This window comes from Pelodiscus sinensis, chromosome 5 (genome assembly GCF_052426305.1).
Source record: "Pelodiscus sinensis isolate ZL-2025 chromosome 5, ASM5242630v1, whole genome shotgun sequence".
Classification (NCBI taxonomy): Eukaryota; Metazoa; Chordata; order Testudines; family Trionychidae; genus Pelodiscus; species Pelodiscus sinensis.
The window spans coordinates 111481138-111504263 of record NC_143056.1 but is presented as its reverse complement, the minus strand read 5'-3'; the positions used below and the strand labels follow the sequence as shown (position 1 = coordinate 111504263).

General features: G+C 39.3%; 1 protein-coding gene across 29 annotated transcripts in view; it reads left to right on the top strand.

The window, feature by feature from the left end:
• Positions 1-23126, top strand: part of SOX6 (SRY-box transcription factor 6) — a 518699-nt gene that overhangs the window by 482982 nt on the left and 12591 nt on the right. For 26 of the 29 annotated variants that reach the window (XM_006134565.5, XM_025190443.3, XM_089778649.1 and 23 more), the window contains 2 exons: positions 15704-15937; positions 19476-19692. In XM_006134565.5, the coding sequence (XP_006134627.1) occupies positions 15704-15937; positions 19476-19692 (451 nt within the window). The remainder of the gene's footprint in view (positions 1-15703; positions 15938-19475; positions 19693-23126) is intronic. The other 3 variants (XM_075928040.2, XM_075928052.2, XM_075928050.2) reach the window with 1 other exon arrangement.

The following is a 23126-nucleotide window of genomic DNA, read 5'->3' as shown; positions in this document are numbered from 1 at the left end:
GCTGCAGGTCCTCCAGCATCCAGGCCTGGATGGTGCAGTGCAGGGCTCGAGGGCCCCCAGATGCTAGTCCCAGTACTCCTGCTACGTGCTGGTGGTCTGGAGGAGGCCGCGGGTGCAGGAGCATGGCCCGGGCGGGGTGATGCACCCCGCATGAGCAGCTGGTGCAGTTGTAGAGAAAGAAGAGAAGTGATCAGTTCTCCCTGGGGACACAGTGGATGATGCCCAGCCCCCTCCCCCCCCCCATGACATGAGGGCGACCGTGCCCTGCACCGTCAGAGCCGTTGTGCTTGCACAGAGGCCATGGTCAGGATGTCTGGCTCTCCCCAGGACTTGGAGCTGCCCCAAGACCGCACCCATGCCCCTGTGCTGTGTGTAGTGTGGCTGGGGTGGAGGGGGGGAGATGTCCCCTGCCTCTGTGTAGAGGGGGTGTGTGAAGGGAGAGTGTCCTGCTGGGTCCCGCTCCGGGGTCAGGAGCATGTCAGGTCTCTTCACACACTCATGTGCCTATTGGGCCACAGCCCCTAGGTGTCACACAGCTGGAGCCACCTGCCCAAGAGTGGCATGGCATGTGCTCACATGTGCACAGGTGGCTGCGTGATCCGTGGGAGGCATGGCCCATGCGCGTGGTCCCTGGTCTCCCTCTCCACTCCCGCCCCTGGGTAGGGTACAGTGCTGGCACTTACCTGGTATGGCCTCCCTGGCTGACCCTGCTGACTCCGGTGCCGGGACAGCTGGTGGTGGCCTCTCTGGTGTGCCCGGGTCAGGGCCCTCCGGTCCCGGCTTGCTGCCTCCTGGGCTGGTGTGGACTGCCCCACCCCCCAGGAGTCGGTTGAGGGCGGGGAAGTAGGGGCAGGTGTCAGCCCCTGCTGCAGCGCCGCCCCTGGTGGCCCTGGCGTACACCTGCTGCAGCTCTTTCACCTTCAAGCACACCTCCTCTTGGGTACACCTGTGGCCTTTCCTGGCCATGGTGGCTGCTATGCAGCTGTAGACGGCCATGTTCCTCCGCCTAGCAGAGATCATGGAAGTTGGGGGCCTCCCCCCAAACCTCAATGAGCTCCATGATTTTCGCACTAGTCCATGAGGGCGTGCACCGTCTACGGCCCCTGGCTGGCCCCTGGGTGCTGGGGCACTGGGCGGGGGAGAGCTGGCGGCCACTGGCTGCCATCCTGTGGCCACTGGCTGAGGGTTTGCAGCTGCTGGCAGGCCTGGCTCTTGTATGTGCCCAGTGGCCAGAGTCTGCTCCTTTAAGGGCCCCTGAGCTGGGGCAGAGGAGAGGAGTTTTACTGGTTGTGCCTAGAGTGGCCACCAGGGGGAACGGGGAATAGCTGGAGGCACTTATTTTGAATTAGCTATTTCGAATTAGGTGTTATTCCTTGTAGAATGAGGTTTACCTAATTCGAAATAAGGGCTCCGCTATTTCAAATTTATTTCGAAATAGCGGTTTGCATGTGCAGACAGCTATTAAAGTTAATTCAAAATAACATCTGTTATTTCAAATTAAGTCTGTAGTGTAGACATACCCCCTGTCTTCTATCTAGATTCTTGCAGTGCACCCCAACACATGATTTGAGTACTTCTGATATGGTGTTTGGGTCAGCACTATAGTTGTGAATTGTGAGGTATAATCACAGAAGAGGAGGGTGACAAATTCAGTAAGTGATTGGTGGAGAAAGAAATCTGTATCATGCTTGGGTCAGGTGTGGGTATAGCTAGTGCCCAAGACACCAGAGAGCAGGTGGATGGTTGCAGCAGCAGTATTAGTGCAGATGTAGGGGTAAAGAATAGCTAATGTGCCTCTGAATGAAAAATACAGTGTATGTGGAAAAAGAAGGCGTAAGCTTTGAGGTGGGAATAATAGGTTGGTGATTTTTCTGGGTAGAATGTGAGACTGTGGAGGGGAGCTGGAGAAGTGGTAAGAGGAAGGCTGAGAACTAAGAAATGAAGAAAAGAAGTAGGCACCTTTTGTATCTCTAACTTCAAACTTGCTCTCCAATTGTCAGAAAACAATTTTCACATCCTTCATAACTCATAGAAATACACAGTGGCAGGTGTCCTGGGTTTGCATTCCAGATTTCAGGGTCATGATACTTTAAGTGCAAATCTCTTAAATAAGGAACAGATCAACTTCCTAAAGAGACACAGTGACTGTCTCCCTAAGCCCCAGTATGCTGTTCTGATTGCATGGACTGATTATAGTGGACTGATTATAGTGCCCACTGCATCCTTCCTGTAAGAAAGCAACTGGTCCTGTAAAAAGATGGGCAACAAAAAAATCCACTTGTGAGAAAAAAATCTTTTATAATTCCACAAAAGGTGAATGTGTCTCTGTCGGGGAGAGGTAAGTAAAACAGATTAAAAAAAAATTAAGCAGATCAATCTTGGCAGCCTGCCTACACAGTTCAAAACTGTGAGGTAACAGGTTTAACACCCTTCTGTGCTGAGGTGTAAACATCAGGTACTACATGCATGACAAGCATTATCTACTTTTGTGACAGTGCTTCGTAAATTCTGTGTAAAGAATTTGTCACCAGTATTTGTCGCACAGAAATATTTGTAATAGTTATATGGCAGTTGAGAAAGGAATGGTTAAAATCAGGAAATGGTGAAAGCTATGTGAAGAAAAAAGCATGTTTCCAGAGAGAATACAGAATGCTTAAACCTTAAATGCCTTGTCCGCTGTAGTATCGGTATCTGTCTTTGATAAACTGTATTCCTCCAAATGTGCCTTTATTAATTCAAGATGTCTGAGTTATAGGGCCTGTTATTAAGAGCTGGCCTCTGATAATTGTGGGTGCCATTTGTAAGCACTCAGACATCTACCTGATTATATCTGAATTTAGATGGTGAGCCTAATTGCCCAGAATTAACCAATGATATTGGAAATTTAGGGGAAAGCCTCAAGGTGCCATATTTTAGAGGAGGGGCTGAGACTGAGGTTCTGACTCTCATTTTGTGTACCACAGTGTAAATCAGGAAGCACTCCATGAAAATCAGTGGCATTCCATTAGTGTAAATGTCTGCAATTGAGATGAGAATCTCGTCCTCTGTCTTTAAGGACTGTCCCTTTGCTTTCCGAGGGCAGCTGTTTTATGGATGAAGTTGCTGCCAATCCCTCCATACAATTTTACAGGGGGAACTCCCACCTCAAGTGATGAATAATCTGAGCTGCAGGGTGTGGACCGATTTCCAACTGCATTGAAAATTATTCTTCTCCAGACACTAATATTTAAGATACAGGACGGGTCTCACTTTCCAAATTATAAATCTGGCAGCTCCACACCAATATTAACTTTGGATTTTCAGCTGTCTTCTTGTATTTTTTCTTACTTGTAAGCACTAGTGTTTTTTATTTGCTGTTTCTGTGCCACAGTAAATTATTCTTCCGTAATAGCACCTTTATGTTAAAAATGATTATCGTAGAATTGCTAATATTATACAGCCTCTGTTACAATGCTCTGAGTATTATACAGAGGTGCCCATTAGCACAGTTATAGTTAAGGGCTTGTCACAATTTCCATTATATAGTAAACCATTATTTTCAGGAATTTAAAACAAGACTGTAAAACATAACTCGAGGCTCAGGCTTTACACAGAAGGTCTCAGCCCATGAAAAAATTATTGTCACAAATGTTGAAGGTAGTCACTCTGATCAGCCTATTTATAAATATGAGAGAGAGAGAGAAAATAAGTATAGTAGTTCTATGGTTTAAAACATTTATTTTCACATTCTGAAATAAAATTTTACTTTTGAAAGGGGCTGCTACTGATGTCAACAGAAATCCAACAGGACAGATGTTGAGCCTTTTGTGCTATTCCAGTGATGCAAAAGGAACTCAAAGATGTCTTACTCAGATAGCTGAGAATTCTTCCAGCAAACGAGAAATGTCAATTTGTTTAAAGCCAATTTTATACCATCTTTGGTCTGGTCTTTTGAGCTTAAGTAACAGGGTAGGGATGGGATGAAGAACTCTGCAATCTGGCTAATCCTGGGCCACTGGAATTGTCCAAATAAAGCCATGCCAGCTGGCATAGCTCTCATACTATTCTAAATTATAGTACAGGTCATTTTGTTCACTAGCAGCGTCAAAATCTTGGATATAGCTGGTTTATAGTCATTTCGGCTACGTCCAGACTACATCCTTTTTTGAGAAAGGCACATCGATATTGCAAATGAAGCCAGGATTTGAATTTTCCAGGCTTCATTTGCATAATGGCGGTCGCCGCTTTTTTTCAAAATTTGGCTTTTTTTTTTTTTTTAAACACAGCAATTTAGACGGGGATCTTTTGAAAACAAAACCTCATTTTTTGAGGTGTACAGGATCTTGCAAAAAAAGGGTTTTATTTTTGAAAGATCCCTGTCTAAACTGCTGGTTTTTTAGAAAAAGCCAAGTTTTGAAAAAAAGCAGCAGCCACCATTATGCAAATGAAGCACGGGAAATTCAAATCCCGACTTCATTTGCAATATCGACATGCCTAATTTACATCCCTTTCTCGAAAAAGGGATGTAGTCTAGACACACCCTTCCTTCCCTACCACTGAGCTGCATTGAGCATCTAGTCCCCTCTGCACATCCATGGTAAAATTTGGCTTCCAAAGTGCAGAATTTTCTTTGTTTCTTTGAATTTTATGTTCTACGCAGTTAGATGAGAATATGTGTTGAGCATATTCAAGTATCTTTCTTATGATTTTAAGATATTTAATTATATTTTAAATTTAGCATCTAAGTACCAATTAAAGATTGCATTTCAAATGGTCAGGTCACTTGTAAAATTTCTTATTGTACTGCTAAAATCCCATATTTTTTAATACAGATCAGGGAATTGCAAATACGTATTTTTACATGCGAGTACCTGAATTGTAAGAGCAGTTTCTTATTTTCACCCTCAAATCTTGGGTAGGTAGGTGCATTTGAAAAATTATCCCTAAGAGTTTTCCAAAATGTTCTAATATGTAATAATTTTGAACTCATACCCTTGTACTACAGCTGTGGCTTCTCTTTCTTCACTATTTATAATTTATTTATTATACTATTGATTATTATAATTTTTACAACTATCCCCTAAATGTGCTAGGCAAAAAAGAAATGAGGCCCACATGTCCTGCTTCTAGGTATTTGCAGTCTAATTATAGACGTGACAGAATAATTAAGAGCAGCAAACATTGGATGGAAGAGAATTACTGATATTTATACTCTGAATTATGTTGCATGCTAAGAGGTGTCAAATCCGTTTGTGGATTGGATACTATAAATGGAACATTCATGTAATGATTCCAGAATCGATGCTAAAAATCTTTTGGCAGAATGCTCTGCATTTCAGAGTTTCTCTGACACGGCAATTATTCCACACTGGACAAAACTTTAGGGAATTTGTACTACAAATGACTGTGTGGCTTGAAAGCTTGTCTCACTCACCAATAGAAGTTGGTCCAGTAAAAATTATTACCTCACCCACATTATGTCTCTAATATCTTGTTCAGACATAGCTACAAGTGTACTTTATACAAATTCCCTCCCAGTACGTCAACACAAAATATCTCTTTATAAAACATGGTGTAGTTTAATTGTTTTTAGCTGTGTTTTTGCTGTACAGAGGCAAGAAAAGTCATTTATGATCAGCTCTCAGACCCTTTTCTTCATCTCCTCTGGAAAAATATGTAGAAGTCAAATTTGAAGTTCTGCTGCCATTATTCTCTTGAGTGAATTGACATTCTTTGTTTTCCATCTTAAAATAAAATAAAAGAATGGCCAATATATGAATGGGTCCAATCTAGTTTTGGCCACATTTTGTTTGATATCACGTCTGAGTAAAGACTATAAAATATGTCCTCTTGTTTTAAAAATCAGTATCTTACTTTATAAATCCCATAGGTGTCATCATGGTTGGAGGGTAGGATGGATAGCTCAGTGGTTTGAGCATTGGCCTGTAAAATCCACAATTATGAGCTCAGTCCTTGAGGGGGCCATTTAGGGATGTGGAGCAAATTTGGCAGGGATGGTACTTGGTCCTTCCATAATGGCAGGGGACTGGATTCAAAGACTTCTCAAGGTCCCTTCCAGTGCTATGAGATAAGTGTATCTCCAAATACTTAAATGATGTTGGTAGCACTCTCTCTGATGATATATTGACTCTTAAAGGGCCATTCTGATTTCTAATAAAATATGCTTTCACCTGAAATTGTATTGTTTGGCCTTTTAATCTGATTGGTATAGGAACAATTATGGCGTAGTTGTCATCATAATTATTTTTAAAAAGCAACAACAATATCACTGGAATGTGTCATCTAGCTCTTAATAATAATTATGGTAACAAGCATTATAAAGCATTTCTCACCTGCATATCTAATCTGTGACAGTTACTACTTTCCTGTCAAAACAAATATGAAATTCAAAAATGATATCAATAGGGAGGCAATGTATATAATGGTTAGACCTGGTGCCTGAGAATGTCACTTTGCTTACAGGCACTGAGCAAGCTTTATAACCTGCAACTCTCACTTTGTCACTCAGTAAAACAGGTTTAATGACCCTACTTCAAGAAGGGGCTTTTGTTTATATTTGTAAAGCATTTTGAGTTCTTCCAATGTATGTTACATGTAAATGCAAAGTCTTTTTATTACAGTAAATTAATTTATTTTTCAGAAATATAAGACTACTTCAGCATCCTTCCTTGTATCTAGAAGTTTCTTGGGTCTCCAAAAACTAATCTTTCATTCCATTTGTGCTATGGTTCTTAGGCGTAACCTTACCATTTTGGTCTTAAATCAGACCTGGTACAGTAACACAGTAAATCAAGAGCCTGTATAATAACTTAACACAGTTCTGTATTATTTAATAGATGATTTCATTGTTTTCAACTGTATCCATGCCACATTTCAATAAGGGTTGGTTTTGCCATAAAATGTGGTCAAGTAATCTAAACTGTTTTTGTAAACCATCAAGAAAATAGCTGCATTTAAGGGTTTTGATTCATTTGAACTTTGTGGATTTGGGCAAAACTGGTTGCTGTTTGTGGAGGTGATAATAGCCTATTTAAAATATTGTTTCAGAGCTTAAATTCAAGTCACAAATCAGCACTTACTCTGTTGAATGAACTGCTACTACTGGTAAAATCTAGAAGACTTGATTTCATTTTGCACACACACACAATATATTTCACTTTTCATTTTTTTAAGGGCGGAAAAAGCATTCAAGTTGTGTCGGTGTTTGTGTATCAATGCTCTGTTTGAATTAAGATAAAGCATTTTGTTTGCATATGTAAAGCAAATGTAATAAAAAGGAAACTCAGTGCCACCAAAGCTGAAAACAAGGGACTTTGGAAAATATATTTTGATATATAACTGGCGAGAATTTCCTTCATTTTGCAAAGCCACGAGCCACATGCATCAGCTCACCGCAAAGTCATTAGGTCTTTTTAAGCTCAGATGAAAAACATTAACAAATACCACAAAAGGCTTTAGTATGGCCCCTTTGTTCATTCACATATGGCAGTTTATAACTCCTGCGCCACTTGGGTCGTGTGTTTGTTTAAGCTGCCTCCATCAGGCCAGCCCTGAAAGAACAAAAGACATCTTGAGCGATCCTAAGCAGGAAATGGGCTAATCTAAACACGGTTTGTGACACTATAAGTAGAATAGAAGAGGGAGGGATTGATTAGTCATTAATGTCCAATTGACTCCATATGGACGTTGCAATAATAAGGCCTTTTTTAGTGCAGTAGCAGAGTTATTGAATTAGAGGTTTATGTTTCCTCCAAGCTGACCTTAGGGAATTTCCTTTTGGTTCTTCTTGTTGATGTTTAAAAAGAATAGAGTCTCTAATAGGAAAAATAGAAGCATTATCTGCAGCAACACTTGCTAAGAATATCATATCTGAGTGTGGCATTAATGTAAGAGAGAGTTTTTAGCCTCTGCTACAGTATACTTTTAATTCTCAGTATTTACTTACCATGTTTAAATGCCTTTGGAGGTAAAATATTTTAGAACCCATGAAAATGTTACAATTCATCTAATAAATCAGTTATATTTTGCTCAGGTTTTTCTCCTCCCTTCCAGGCTTCAAGTGCTGTTCATGAGAAATGTTGGATTTTGGAATACCAGCTGAATAGTATTTGTTTGGTATTTAGAGGGTGACCAAACACTGCCATTCAGGATACCTTTGCCTCAGACCTCATACCCCTTGGTCTAGTGATTTCTCTGTTCTGTTGTTAGCATTGTGGAATGTCACACACAAGACAATTGATGGGAGTAGGGTTTGACAGTGGCTCTTTAAGTGCCCATATATTTTGCCTTCTTGCTGGTAATAAAGTGTCATCTGCATGTGGATGAGGATATAAAGAAAATAAAGAGGTAAAAAGGCAGAGAAGGAATAAGAAACATGGCAATAAATCTAGGACTTTGCCTGGGTCACTCCTTAATATCCCGCTATCAAGCAGAAATTTTGGTCACATTTTGCAAAATCAGCCACTTGAATTCATATCTAAAAATCTTCAGTAAAATGGTATTTGTTGTGTTTTTCAAATCTCTAAAGTTTTGCCCATCCATTAATTTCAGAAATGGTTTTGTCATTAATGTTTGTAAAAAATATCACACTAACAGTAGTGGAGTCTGCGATCCTTTGTCTAGGAAGTGCAGAACAGAGAAGTGCAGTCTTTTTTTCACTCAACTTTGTTTTGTCCTTCCCCATATTCTGGAGGGATCCATCTCTGAGAACAAGTGTGCATTATGGTTTCAATGCTCATTCAGTACTTGGTATCACTTCCATAACCTAACCAGCAGTAGCAATGCTAGTCTCTGTCTTTCTCTCTCTCTTTCTCTCTCTCTGGGATTCCTTGAATTGAGTAAGATTTCCTCTTGGATGCTTATAACTACTGAGTGCAAAGATGAGAAATTAGGCCAATTTTGGCAAGGAACACTCTCTAGCAGTGACTGTACATGACATTTCTATATCAGCACTGATGAGAGCCCACAAATGCTCCTTATGTCACACTCTCTGATCTTCCTGGAGACAATGCTTGATCTCAAAGTGTTGGGCACCATTCTTGATGGTGATCCTCCAGATTACCTAATCCTCCACCTGCCTCTCTCAGGTTTCAGTGTCAATGCCACACTTTACCAAGGTGTTCTTAAGGATATCACTGCAGCTCTTCCTTTGCCCACCACGAGACCTCATCCTGGTCCCCAGCTGAGCATAGAAAATCTGTTTAGGCAAACATGTGTCAGGCATCCTGAACACATGACCAGACCATCGTAGCTGCCTTCAGGCAATTATTGCCTCAGTGCTGCAGGAATCAGCCTCTATGAAGATGCTAACTTTGGTCTGTCTGTCCTGTCACATTTTGCCCAATATTCTTGTCAGGTATCTTTGGTGGAATTTCTCCAGATCTTTAATATGACATCTCTAGGGAGTCCAAGCTTCAGCTCCATATAGCAACGTTGGAATGACCACAACATTGTGGACATCAATCTTGGTCTGTGTCTGGATGTCACGGTCATCGAAGACTTGCCTTCGTAAATGTCCAGAATCCACACTAGCGCTGGAAATTCGGTGGCAGATTTCATTGCCAATATCAGCATTGCTGGACAGATAGCTTCCGAGATAGAAGAAGCTGTGGGCATTCTCCAGCACTTGGTCATCCGCTGAGATGGTTAGTTTGGGTAACGGTATGATGGATGTTGGCTGAAAGAGAAAATTGCTCTTTGTTTCAGCAATGCTAGTACTCCAGATTGGGATGGGGTGTGACCACCAGGTTCTCCTACTTACCCAAATAAGGGCAGCACGCGGGGACTATAAAGGATCAGAGAGATGTTGAAGTCAATAGGAGTTTTGTCATTATCTTCCAAAAGGCATGATTTTGGCCATAGAAGACTGCCCCTTCTCCAAAATCTCACAATCTAAAAGATAAGACAGACAAACAGATACAAGCAAACAGCAAATAAGCAATATATCAGAAGTTACAATACAATTTTCTCAACATCCCACTCAGGGGGAGAATATTTTTCCCCACTCTCTCCTCTGTCCAGATGCTGACCAAGCTCTTTCCCAGACCTTAATGACTCGAAGTGCTTTCCTTCTCAACTACCCAGGCCTCTAGAAAAACAGTTCACCTATTCTAGTTGTCAAAGATTTTTTAAAGTTTAAGTGTTTGGCTGGATCAGGGCCATAGTACTGTATCTTCTTAATTTTCTTTTGACCTTGTGTAGTCTTCACATGCTAACCCTAAACTTAACACTGGGCATATCCAAAAAGTAATCACTCTCCTCTAAACCGCTTTTTGTTCTGTATTATCTCATCAATAGTGCAGCCCAACAGAAGCGGAAGAGCTGGAAGGCAAAGCAACCCTCCACCCTTAGAAGCTGAAAGTGTCACTTCTAGTATAGACCTCGCCTCTGCTGGGCTGAGGAATAGATTTCCCTGCCAACTAAGCCAATAGGGCAGCCAAAGCTTATGCTTTTGCAACGATTTTGAATGCTAACCAAACTCCTCATTCTGGAAGTCAGACTCCCATTCTGTAACTGCATTATGAACAGTTCCCTAGTGAATATACACAATTGTTGTAATTCCCCTCACGCGCGCGCACACACACACACACACACACACACACACACACACACAGAGTTGGTAATGTATTTTGTACATAATTTTTTGCAGAGGCATTTTATTAGACAAGGATGAGCACACTCTTCCTATGAACCAGAACTAAAGTCCTTACCACTTTACAGTCTTTTATATCCTCTTCAGATTCTATAATATTCTGGCTATGTCTACACTATAGGGTTTTTTTGGACAAATGGTGATTTTTCTGACAAAACTTCACTTATGTCCTCACTGCAATCACGTTCTTTAAAAAAAAAAAAAAAGAAAGAAAGAATGGAGGGATTTTTCTGACACTGGCAAACATATTTCTACGAGGAAGGAGCCTTTTCCTGAAAGAGTTCTTTCGGAAGAAGGCATGTGTGGATGGGGAAGAGGGAGTTCTTTCGAAAGATGAGGAAAGAGGAAAAAGCTCAAGTGCCCTGGGGCCACCCCATCCATAGTAATCACAGCTTAAATGCGAGATAGCATCTTTTGAGTGGAGATGCTATCTTTTGAAAAGGCAGATCACTTTTTCAATGCGTTTTGGCAGTGTGGACGCTCTCTTTCGGAAGAAGATTTTTCGGGCTATCTCTTCCAGAGAAGATTCTTCTGAAAGAGGCCGGCAGTCTGGATGTAGCCTCTGTCTTTTTGCTTCTGGATCACTCATTATTGCCACTATCAGCAGAAAACAAGAACGCAAGAATGTGGCTTGTAAAACCTGTTGAAATTCCTTATGTGGGAGAAGGAGCTTTTTTGATATTTGATTGACAGGTTGAAGTTGTGTTGAGCTGATTTGCAGTTTGAAAAAAAAAATTATTGTTATGGGTTTCAACCTGCAAGAACACATTTTACATTTGTGCCTTTTATATCTTCATAGGCTTTCGTTATAACTTTAGTGAGTATTAAGAATTTTTGCTCCCTGGTTATACTACTTTTTGCAAACAGAAGCACTTTCTGTAATGTATAGTATATTAAACATGATCCTGAACTTGTGGGACATTTAGCATAGACAGGTTGTGTGATTGTTAATTATTTTTAAAAGCTCATTTTGCACAGATTCTTTTATGAGAGCCTTCAGGCTTAGTTGCATGTATTCACTCAAAGATCAAGTGGAGAAAAGCTCAACTTTTTTTGGCTTCCTTCTCAAGTCCTTCAGGCGTAGACTTGCTCAGAGCAGATGCATCAAGAGGTTTGTATCCTTTTTGGGATGTTTGCAGTTTATTACTACTCTAAGGGTATGTCTAGACTACAGAGTTTTGTCAGAAAAACGGCCATTTTTCCGACTAAACTTGAGTTATGTCCACACTGTAATTGCATTCTTTTGCAAGTAAATCAAAAAGAACAGAGGGCTTTTTCCTCAACTGGTAATCATTATTCTACAAGTAAGAACACCTTTTTGCGAAAGAACGCCTTCACAAAAAGACGTGTGTAGACAAGGAAGAGGGAGTTTTTTTTCGGAAGAAGAGGGAAGAGGAAAAAGCACAGGTGCCTTGGTGGCCATTCTGTCCATAGCAATCACTGCTTACATGTAACACAGCATCCAGGCAGTCTGGACACAATCTTTCGAAAAAGCACATAGCTTTTTCGATGCACTTTTGTAGTGTGGACGCTCTCTTTCACAAGAAATTTTTTAGGAAAATCTCTTCTGAAAAAAGCTTCTTGTGCAAGAAGCCTGCAGTCTAGACATAGCCTAAGGGTTATTCCCCCAGAAAATATTACATTAAAATAGATTATGAGGAATGCAGTTTCATTTTCCTATTTCAAGTTATAATCATTTCAAATAAAGAATTTAAACCTACAGAAGTCATGCTGCGGTCTTCTGGACTTTTGCCTGCATCAGAACCAGAGTACCAGGCCAAAACTTTATTACAAAGGCCTGAAGACAAATTCATAAGCCAAATGTATGCATTGATACTGTCAAAAATGTATAGTTCTGTTTCCTAACCATGCCAGCTTTAGATAAACACAGTAGCTTGTAAATGACTTGGTGTGTCAGTTATGTAAGTCAAGACATGATTTTCAAATTAAATTGTATTTTAAGTGCTAAGGGTTTTTTTTTTTTTTTAAAAAAGCAAAACATTTTGACAATTGTGTTGTGCTATTGTCTTGGCTACTCAGGCAGGCACAAAAGCTCACCATAACATAGGAATTCAAAGTTTTACTTTTAGAGACTATATGATGCATTATATCTCTCCAAAGTAATTATTTTCATTTTTATATAAGGATCGGAGCTCAAGGTGGTTTTCCTGGTCCCCTATGGTGTTATATGAGCATGTTTTGTATGCAGTTGCGTTAACTACTATTCTTTCCTCCTTTATTTAATTATTGATCATTATACTGTAATTACAGACATAAGGAGCCAGATGCTCCTCTCTGTTTATTCTGTTGGAGTGGAGCACTATGGAGAAATATAGCAGGGAGTGTAAGATTGGGAAGTGGTGTAACCTGTCTCCTGAGAAGAGGGAGACCTCACTTTAGAACAACTGCAGGAGAAGGAGCTTGTGAGGCAAGCCTGGGATGGGCCACTATAATTCACCATTATAAAATCTGATAATGGGGAAGGGCCCCAAATATAGTCATGGACTGTAGTGGCAGTGAAACTGTTGAGCAGTCACCTGCATCATACCAGTAGGTTGAGAGATTCCCACCACCACCTCTCCTAACCTTTCTTGGGTCCTCTGTACCAAATTCATTTATTTGTATAGTGGTTGTGGGATGTCTGAGTGCAGCATTTGATGCAAGAATGGATAGATCCACCCCCTCCTCATGTTAGGGGAAAAAGAAATTCTTGGAAGGTTTGTGGCAACTCCCTTATCATTACATCCTCCCATAAATTCCTGACAATTGTACTTTGACCACTTTGTACAGAATAAATTATTCACCTTTTTTCATTTGTCAACCAGCTTCATAATGCTGCACGGGGGAGGGATAGCTCAGTGGTTTGAGCTTTGGCCTGCTAAACCTGGGGTTATGAGTTCAATTCTTCAGGGAGCCATTTAGGGATCTGGGGCAAATCTGTCAGGGATGGTATTTGGTCTGGCCAGGGAACTGGACTTCATAACCTCTTGAGGTCCCTTCTAGCTCAATGAGACAGGTATTGCATAGTTGTTTCAAAATTTAGTATTTTAAAAATGAAATGTTTATACATAAGTATACATCTATCTCTCTCTCTATATATATATATACACATTTTTATTTTATTTATTAGCTCTACCACTTAGAACAAAATCACCAAACCACAGTGATCTAGGAAACGCCAAGTAGAAGTATCACGATTTGAAAATAAAGATATATTCTATTTGAGAGGATGTGAAGGAAGAGTCTGCTCCAGAACCCATTTGAAAACAGGGAAAAGACTCCCTACCATTGACTTTGGATTAACTCTTAAAAGCATATCTTTCTCTTCATCCTCTCCTCACTACTTCCGATTTCAAGAGAGAGAAAGAGAGACAGAGAGCAGCAATAGTAACCATCTGTAAATGCCGAACACCTGTGGCATAGTAGTTAACTCAGAATAATATTAAAATATTTTTGAATCTGACATTTGCCACAAACCTGTCTTCTTTTATGTGCACACATGTAAGTATATAAATTGCTGAATCAGTGTCAGTTGTAAAGTAATGGCATTGAGGGCATCATAAATTTTCACAGTGATCCTCAGGAGAAGACACTGTCGTATCTGAATTAGTGTTTTGCTTTCAGGGTAATGTATGTCTTCATCTGGACCAGCAGTCAGCATATTGCCCTATGTTGATGGATATTGTCAGCTTGAAACTACACTACATTTCACTGCACAATAAACATGGCTGTCAACGCCATGTAAAGTGAAATCAATTTATCCTGTATGGTCAGTGCCTTTTAAATGAAATTAATGTACTGTGGGCATGGTGGCAAAAAGGTAGTGTATTAATTATGCATCCCCTATGCTAAGGTTTTTTTCATATAAATGAAATGTCTACATGGAATTAAACTGTTGTGTATATAAAATATGGTATTTCCCCAGAAAATTACCAAAATTAGGATTCTGCATAATTAAAAACTAGAAAGCAGTATTGAAGATAATAGAACAATGACACTGTACACAAGCTAAATATCTGGCCTTATATTTTTGGCTGATATAAATTGGCTTCACACTGCTAGCCCTAGTAGTTCATGGAAAAATAATGAGGCATGTTATTGTTCTAATTTATTGTCATGTTTTGACACAACCACCTTTTTGTTTTTATCAAAGCACAAATGAGTGTAGGGTGCTGAAGCCTAAAATAAAATCATGTTACTTTATTCCTGTACAGCTTTTTCTTCCTCCGTGTCCCAGCCTTAAAAGTGTATATTACAACTGTGATTCTATAAGTTTCAGGACAAGTACACGAGTTTACCATGCTCACATCTCAGCTATATCAGCCAGTACCTACCACCTAATATTCAGTTGTGTGCTTGATAGCATATAGTAAAGCTCGGACTACCAAGAAAACTGCCCCAAATCCATCTCAAATTAGAGCATGCCAGCCATCAAGATTCACTGAGGTATCATTGTCAAGGGGACCCCGATATACTAGTCATGCCAACCCGATGCTCTGGGATTAGCCTGCATACCTGTTAACGATAGACCATTGTATTACGGATACGTGGCTTGATCCTGCAAGGTGCTGACCCATATTCAATTGTCACTGAAATAAATTTGAACTGAGTATGCTTATCCAATGTGTAGCACGTACCCCCAGATTAAGGATATGCTATATAATTCATCATGAAATATTTGAATATGTTCCATTGCACAGTCATTTTGAAGTATTTGAGTAACTTTTGTACACATACCCCTATGGAGCATACAAATTATTCATGCTGCTCCAGAATTGGAACTTGTTCTAGTCTTCAGTACCTTGACTGAAGAAAACTGTAATTATCAATACACACAATTTGTTGTGTCAAACCAAGGACCTTGTTAACACTGCCTTTGTATGCTTAATTAGAGTCATGAAATTAGGTCTGCTTTATCTTTTCTTGTAGATCTGGGGGACAGGTGGAGAGAGAAAAAATAACCCTGCAATAAACAAGGCATAGGAAGCTGTCTTGTATTTGAAATAATAATGTTTTGCATCCATCTTGTTTCTTCCTGCCTTGATATTACAGGAAGTAAAGCAATGAATGGCTCTGCAGCTAAACTACAGCAGTATTATTGTTGGCCAACAGGAGGTGCCACTGTGGCTGAAGCGCGAGTCTACAGGGATGCACGGGGCCGAGCCAGTAGTGAACCGCATATCAAGCGACCAATGAACGCTTTCATGGTTTGGGCAAAGGATGAACGCAGAAAAATTCTCCAAGCTTTTCCTGACATGCACAACTCCAATATTAGCAAAATCCTAGGTAAGTACAAGACCGTAAATATATTATGACTGATGAAGATGTGCTAGAGAATGAGGACAAATTCAGGAATGGATATTTAAGCAGCAGGCCACAACTGTATTAAACTTAACAAGGGTTAGGAACACTTCATATTCTATCTCTCCTACTCTCACCTACTCAGCATTTTAAGTGGTTCTAGTGCAGGGATTACATGGATACTACCTTGGGCTAGAACTCAACATGCTCTTCTGAGTCTTACCCTATTCCTCCTTGCATGAGCGGGATAAGGGATTCTAATAAGGGGATGAGACCTGGACCCATGAAGGCCATAAGACTCTTCACAATCCACTGAGTACAAGACTCATCAATAGAATCTCAGGCCTTTTACTTCAGTGAACTGTTCCTTTTAACCACACTAGAAGCCAGCCATAAATTATGAAGAACTAACATCCTTTCTAAGTACTATCACAAATTGTTAAATCCTATCATGATTTTACTTAACTGCACCTCCAGGTTACTGTGAGGAAGGCAAAAAATTCCACAAGTGACACCAGGGAGAAAAAATGTCCTTCCTTACCCCAAAATAGCTGACTGGTCAGATCTGCGGTATCATAATACATAGCTCCGAGGACACCAGTACAGGCTGGAGAGAGTGGGAACATAGTAAAAAGAGGCTCCACTTAGCTCAAGCTAGGATAACATGAGGAACTAGCCAGCTCCTCTCCTTCCTAATTTAGCTAAGCAATGGTGAGAGACTCTGAAAGGGAGGGACAGCTTAGGGTCCCATGTGTATTGCTAGTTTACTATAACCGTGGTTTTTGGGAAGAGTTACCCATTCTATAGTCACATCAGAAATAATTAGAACCTAAGAGTTCAGGATTCATGAAAATGGAATCTGTACATTTTATAAATCCAAGATACAAATTTGTGCTGGAGAACATTAATGTCAGAATTGAATTATTGGTCAGCAACTTTAATAACACTTGAAAAAAATATTCAATGTGAATTTTCTGTAAAAATATGGTAATATTTTAATTAAACATGTATCGATGATAAAAGAAAAAATGAAAGGAAACACTTTCATTACACAATTAAAATATTGCTTAATTTTAAATATTCAGAAATAATATTTAATGCGTACATATGTAATCTAGGTATCCACCAATATGAGTTTTGCCACTGTGCAGATAAATTGGTTGATTTTTTTAGACATTTTGAGTCAATGACCTCTCTGGAGAATTAGAAACATACGTGAGAATGAGTGGTGAAATGTTAAAACATATATTTGTTCTTGTGTCTTTGAAGTTAAAGATGGATTCTAAATGTAACTCATAATAAATAATAGTTAAAATCAAGTTTCATCTGCAATCATTTTATTGTAAACTTTTGAGTTGAAATGTATTTTAAACAGAGCTGTTTCGCATGCATTTGTTATTTTTGTCAGAGGCAAAAAGACATTCGAGAAATAAATGTTACGCTGCCCTAAAACTTTCAGTATCTCACTTAGAAGTTCTCATATTTTTGTCTACCATTTTAAATAAATTATATGAATAGCCTTTCAGTTTTGTATAAACCCTGCACTGTTTCAGTTTTGGCAGCCATGGGGAATCTATATTATTTGTGTGCATTCTGTGAAAAAACTATTAGGAGTATAGTAACTGTATTCATTAAAATGTAAACTTTTAGCATAAATATATCAGAAGTGCCAGCAATCATGTGTTTGTTAACCATGGTATTAACGTGTTATAAATAAGTTTATCTCTATATAATATCTGTATTACTTTTCCAGAACAATGAGAAAAGGGTCTGAATTATTAGAACTGACACAGAGCATAGCTGGCTATGGATAATATTTATACAACTTTTCCATTTGTTGATGTATGAAAAATCTCGGTAAAAGAATAGCTTCCACCCACGTTTACCACAGCTGTAATAGTTTTATCCAGCTGAAAGACACCAAAAAGCTACTTTCTGCATTGCTTACCCATAACAACCCCCCAAAACCTATCCTCTCTTCAAGTGTTTAGGTTATTCTTTATAAACAATACAAGAGATTTGAATACTTTTTCCTCTTCCTGTATAAACTGTATTAAAATTTTTTACTACTTTTATTGGCTAAGCTTTCAATGAACGTTTACAATACTGAAAGTGGTGTATATAACTACAAATGTGCTTTCCTTTAAAAAAATAACTTTCTAAGTGCAGTTCAATACATTTATTTCATCTGGCCAGAGAAAAAATATGAATAATAGGATTTAACATATTATAGGATGCCAATAGTATGCCAAATTTATATCAAAACATAACTAAATTAAAGACTCATAAGAGTAAGGAGTAATTTGTAATTTGTGAATAAGTGAGCTTTCCGTAAGTTTTCCTTGCTAACTTGCAGAGCATTAATATCTATTAGAAATTTTAAAGTTATGTTCTTAAGGAGGCTTGAATAAGCATGCATGCATGAACAATGTGATAAGCTTTTAACATCAACACAATGACAATGGACTCAATCTGATGTTAGTAATGTGCATGTTAATAAATAGTTCACAGAATTATTCTCACGTTAAAAATTCATTATTGTAAAGAACAATAGAGAGAAATTGTTGTGGACACAAGACCCAGATTTTCAAATTCAGCTACAGTGAACTCTTTGTTATCCAGCACTCATGGGGTATGTCTGCACTACAGGATAAACTCGAATTAAGCTATACAACTTCAGGTACATTAATTGTGTGGCTGAGGTCAAAGTACCTTGACTTTTGGCGCTGCCCACACTGCAGGAAGTTGAAAGGAGAGTCCTCTCCCTTCGATTTCCCTTACTCCTTGTGGAAGCAGGACTACCGGCATCAACCAGAGTGCCCCTCTCAGTTCAAATTATCGTGTCTTCACTACACCCAATAATTTGAACCCTGGAAGATCGACAACAGTAGCTTCAATCTTCTCTGTCATGTAGAAATATCCATGGAGACTGGGGCTTGCCAATTAATTGAATGTGCCAGATAACAAAGCTTATAGCTCTGCCCCACTCCCTACTGGCAGATCCAGGTCCTGGCAGCTTGAGGCACGCTGAGAGACCGGAGGCTGGGGGGAGAGAAAGAAGACACCTATTGATGGTGTCAGCCAGGAGTGCTGGCTATCAGAAGCCCTACATCGGCCATCTGGACAGGTGGGAGTCAGTCACATGTATCAGACGAAATGGTATTGTGGCTGGGGGCAACACCGGTTAACAAAGTTATCTGGTTTACACAGTGCCAGAGAACAAAGTTTTCACGGTACTGATTTGAAATGCCTCAATTCGTAGGTACTTTCCTGGAAATATTTTAAAGAGCAGGGCTTTGAGAATGCAGGTGAGCTGCATTCTCTGGAAGTCACGCCTCTTAAAGGTGGCTCAAATTGGGCACCCAAAATAGCTAATCAGTTTTAAAAATATTGGCCACAGTTTTGGTAAATGTTGATGAACTTGTTATCAGCTTGGCAAAAAAGAAAGTGGAGCAGGTATTCTACAATGCCTCTAAATAGAGCTGAGTCTGTCTTGCTTTCAGCATGATGTTTTTACATATAGGCTCTCGCTGGAAATCCATGTCCAATCAAGAGAAACAACCTTACTATGAAGAACAGGCACGGCTAAGTAAAATTCATCTAGAGAAGTACCCTAACTATAAATACAAACCTCGACCAAAACGCACCTGTATTGTTGATGGCAAGAAACTGCGTATTGGAGAATATAAACAGCTGATGAGGTCTCGAAGACAGGAGATGAGGCAGTTTTTTACTGTGGGGTAAGTATTTTTATTGTTGTTTCTATTTTCTTTTTTCAGAGTGTTTTTGGAACCAATCGACAATTCGCCTTACCTGAAGAGTTTACAAATTAAGGGTGAAATCTGCAAAATCTTTACTCACACACCTCAGATTTATACTGAACATAGAATTACCAGCCACATCAGTCTTGGATTAACTATGGCCTGATTTTAGAACTCTTTGAAAACACTTGGAGTCAGTTCACTGGCCTTGAAACATTTTTGATTGGGCCATAAAAGGGCGATTTGCAAGCCCTGCCCTTAGTAATGAGGGTTTCCAGGATCAGTCCCAGAATTGAGACAGGAAAGATAGGAAAACATAGAAAAGGCATGTTAGAAAGGATAAGGGTGTAAAAAATAAGAGCTTTAGGGAATGGAGAAGATGGTCAGATTGTGCAGAAGCTTCGGGAATGATGCACACATCTTGAGGGCACCTAATTTTTTGCATTACGTATTATTATGGTATACAATACTTCTTCAAGAAATGTGTTGTGTAAAGTACAGAGATAGATCAACCAGGTTTCCAGTTCAGAATGTATGATACTAAAAAATATCCCACGACAGTTTTAGTCTTACATTGTGATATAAATGCAGTGGAAGGTAATTCTATTAAATGGCATCTAGAACTTTTGAATGGCATGCCTTGCTATGACAGTTCTCCAGATTTAGGATAAGAAATCCACAGAAACAATTGCATCAGTACTCTCATTCTCTCTCTCATTCTCTTCTGAATTAATTTGTGATATCTGTACCAGGGCACAATGTTTCTGGTAGGTTAAAAAGAGCCTAAAAGCCATCTCCCTTGCCAGCCCCTCCAAATTCACAGTGTTCTCCTTATTTCTCTAATCATAATACTCTCCTTTGGTTTTGTGTGTTACTGCCAGATAATTGTCCTTTATATCAGTTATGTGTCCTCATTTTTGGGATGTGGAAATCCCTGTTACAGTCGTTTGTTTTGTGGTGTCCTGCAAGAAAGCAGATTTTTTTTATAAATCATTCTCTAGAAGCGTATTTGATATTCTAAAACATGAAATAATATAACTTTTGAATATGAGATATGATGCTGTTAGCTTACTCTTCAATGTCAATTGTTTGCTAGTAAGCTGTCACAGAAATTATACATAGGTACACATCTGAATTGATATAGTGTATCACAAATTGTATTCAGTCCAAAGGAATAAAATTCTAGTCTACCTCTTCCAAGGCAGATTAACAGTCATAAGATATCAAAACAATAAATTCTGAAGGTCCAAAAGCAGCAATGTGGTAAAATTAAATACAGGAATGGGATAAAAACAGCATCACAGTGAGGGTGTGTCTATTGCGTTGTAACTTGAAATAAGATGCACAATTTGAGCTACACAAATTGTGTGTCTTATGTCAATGCTATTTCAAAAAAGCTTATTTCATCATTTGGCGCTGTCTACCCAGTGTCAAATTTTGAAATAAAGTGCTATTCCTAAACGTCCCTTATTCCTTGAAGAATGAGGTATACAGAGATATCGGAATAGTGAGCCTGAAATAACGGGGTTGTTGTGAAGATGTGGGATGGCTATTTTGGGATACTCTGGTATCCCAAAATAGTGTTGCAGTGTAGATGTTCCCTGAGAGAAAAGACACTGGGAGAATTGATTGCTAATGCAAAGCATAATTAAGCAGCTGCATTGCCAGGATCAGAGAAGCAGGTAAAATAAGGAGGTCAGGGTTAAAAATTGTTCCATGCTTATTGAAAAGTGAACAACACAATAGCTGGTTTTCAAAAACACTAAAAACTATTCCCCATGAACTCAATGAGCCAAGTTAACTTTAATATATCCTTGTGAGATGTAAGAGGCAACTTGGTAATTTAATCATTTTTCTAAGTACATGAGTCCTGATTCTTCTGATTTACACCATCACCTCTTATCACCCTTCTTGCAGGATAAAGAGGCCTTAAAATGAGTGTAAATTACATTTATATTGATATGATTTAAATTTAATTTACAACCACTTTAATATCCCTTTACACAGCTAAAAATGAATAAAAGAGTCTTAGTGGAAGAGGGAATCAAGCCCTTGGCTGGAAACAAGAGAGAATATGAAAATGTGTTACATGATTTAGTCAAAGTAGACAAGGAATTCATGTCATTTTTCCATCTATATTTATTTTGGGAGCTGAGGAGACCTAGGCTATGTTTACATTACCACATTTTTGACACATCTTATGTTGACACCCCAAAGTTGACAAAATAAAAATTGCCGGAAGGTGTTCACACTTGCTCCCTCTGTTGACAGATAATGTCCACACTGGGGGCACCATCATCAACAATGTGAGCAATACATTGTGGGCATGTATCCCACAGAGGAGTGTTGTGGAAGGCAGAGCTGATCCCTGTGCATCTTGGAATTCCCTCCAAGTTCTCCTGCAGCCTTCTCAGCTGGTAGGAGCAGCACCATCAGCAGCTTTGTGAGCTCTCCTTGCTGAGAAATGTCAAAACACCACAGAAGCTTATCCCTCTATCCCTGCAGCAGCAATCTGCCTATGGCTGTGTTCCTTGTGCAAAGCAGAACAGGAGTATTCCAAAGACTTGTTCTTTGTTTGTTCTCCTCAGCTGACAGATACTTTCCAGAGCTTTGAAAGGGGAAAGGTACATGCCTATAGGACAGCAGAGATCAAAATTCTGAGCAGAGCCATCAGGGCAAGATATTGGCAGAAGCCAGTTCTATTGACAAAACAAATAGCAGGATCTACACTGGCTCTTCATCAACAAAGGGAGAGGAACAGAAAAAAAAGTCTCTTATGGGTGGAAGTTTTTATTGCTGAAACTGGGTGTTTTCCCCAACAAATGTTGCATTTCAGTATGTATACGCTCACTGTTTTGTCACCAAAAGGCACTTATGGTGATAAAACTTGGCAGTTTAGACAGACCTCTAAGAATGTCTGTGGTTCTGAATTTGTGTTTATAGGATTTCTTTTGGGGGGGAGTTTCTGACCTTCCTCAACTTCCCCTCCCCCAATCCAACTGTTTTCCCCAGAACAAATGAACAAACAAACAATCCAAAACCCACTGAAAACACAACGTGAGAAATTGGAGAAAACCCATCCTGAAACATCACACTCATTTACTTGGTAAGCATATTTATTTCTTAAATATAAAAAATGTACATATTATCCAAAACACAAAACTTCTAGTTAAAAATAAAATTAAAATACTGCATCACAACAGAAACCCCAGTCAACTAGATAGCGAGGTTACCATGCTTCACCGACCTAGGGTATGTCTAAACTATATTCTATTTTCGAAAAAGGATTTGCATATCTTCTTCTGATTTCACTTTTGAAAGTAGTCTGGATGCATTTTTTTGGGGAAAAAACCCTTTTTTTGAAAAAACCACGTAAACCTCATTTTTTAAGGAAGAACGTTTTTTTGAAAAAG